A 1,731-nucleotide genomic window follows, 5' to 3' on the forward strand; every position below is an offset into this window, starting at 1 on the left:
CTTTTACACGTCTTGCTTTTAGAGTGTTCTTTGTTGGTGGACCACTCCTGGGGAGGGTAACGGTGGTCTTGTATTTCCTCCATTTGTACACAATCTGTCTGATCGTGGATTGGTGGAGTCCAAACTCTTTAGAGATGGCTTTGAAACCTTTTCTAGCCTGATGAACAACATCAAATCTTTTTCTGAGGTCCTCAGAGATCTCATTTGTTCATGCCATGATACACTTCCACAAACATGACCAAACTTTGATAGTTCCCTGTTCTTTAAATAAAACAGGGCACACACTGACATTTCGATTATTTAAATGGGGTCACATTATGGCATTATAACATTAATGGCATACAGATTTTTATATAAAATAATAGTTTGAAGTAGCTGACTAAAGTAACACTACTGCTACTACTTCCATATTTTTCCATTTGTCTACCAGTAAATATGAAATATTTACCCTCTTTCCAGGCCATTGAGTGCATCACACAGGGGCGAGAGCTTGAACGGCCACGCACCTGCCCGAAGGAAGTGCATCTCCTCATGCAGGGCTGCTGGCAGAGAGAACCGCAGCAGAGGCTCGTCATTAAGGACATCTACAACCGGCCAACAGCCAGAAAAAAGAAACGTTTATCATATTTTTATGAATAAAATGCTACATACAGTATGTACTATGTAACATCCTGGCAAATGTTACATGAACAAACCATTCTGTAAAAACCTTTATAACATTTTAAAAAATAATAAAACTGGATAGTCTAGTGGATGCAAGAAAAACTCGTTTGGTGTTGTAATTAAAATCTACAAACTTGAATAGATAAAATGTAATAAAATAAACACTTAAATGTGCATTTTGGATGTTTTGGAAGCAAAATAGCCCAAAATCTCATAATTGACTTGGAATGACATGAAATGAGTAAATGGTGACAGAATTTTCATTTTGGGGTGAACTAGCCCTTTAATTGTACAAATGTTTTAAATGTCTATTAAATGTAAAATAAACTAAAAAATACAGTTGAGAGTGCAAATAACTGGGCAGGGGTGATGATAGATAAAGAGGATCTTTACAGAAACCATCAACAGATGGACAGAAGAGCTGGTAGAAAGTGACAGATGGAGGTGAAGTTGAAACCTCAGATTACAACATAGATACATACCATGAACTTGCTGTACAGCAGCTTGAAAAGCCCATTGTTTCATAGTCTCAGTATGTAAATTAGAAATGTGGAATCTTCGACAACAAATTAGTTATTCACGACGCTGTGCTGGAAAAAAAAAAACATCTGGGTGCTTACAAGGACGCCAAACACTTATCACACATACAGTATTAAGACGGCCTTGCTATCGCTTCCATGCATTTATTTTGCCTGAAATCTCAGCACAGAGACTCCAGAGGACTGAAATGCATTCTGGGTAATGGTATCGCTGTCTCTGCGGTGCCTAAACTCAATTCTCACGGGTCATTTGTGTCTGGACCACTATTCCATTTCACCCTCTTTTCCAGGCAGTCGATGTATTCCTGCCTCAGACGCTAAAATGACTAGTGATGCACAATTAAAGGGACAGTCATTAGTTACTCACCCTCACCTCGTTCCAAACTGCTATGTCGTATTGAAATAACCTATTGTTATTTTCAGTTGGACTTAAGAGGAGGAATATGTGGACAATGGCGCTTATCGAGCTAAATAATCTATGCAATATTACAAGTCCTCTGAAGTTATCCGATTGTTTTTTTTTTTTTGG

At 38.1% G+C, this 1,731-nt stretch overlaps 1 protein-coding gene across 1 annotated transcript in view; it reads left to right on the plus strand.

Moving 5' to 3' along the window:
• Positions 1-1,528, plus strand: part of LOC107728446 (high affinity nerve growth factor receptor-like) — a 35,684-nt gene extending 34,156 nt beyond the window's left edge. Inside the window, exons 17-18 of the mRNA XM_016538609.1 lie at positions 431-600; positions 1,493-1,528. Coding sequence (XP_016394095.1) covers positions 431-600; positions 1,493-1,528 — 206 coding nt within the window. The remainder of the gene's footprint in view (positions 1-430; positions 601-1,492) is intronic.
• The last annotated feature ends 203 nt before the right edge of the window (positions 1,529-1,731 follow it).

This window comes from Sinocyclocheilus rhinocerous, unplaced genomic scaffold, assembly GCF_001515625.1.
Source record: "Sinocyclocheilus rhinocerous isolate Xijiao unplaced genomic scaffold, SAMN03320098_v1.1 scaffold66, whole genome shotgun sequence".
NCBI classification, from domain to species: Eukaryota; Metazoa; Chordata; class Actinopteri; order Cypriniformes; family Cyprinidae; genus Sinocyclocheilus; species Sinocyclocheilus rhinocerous.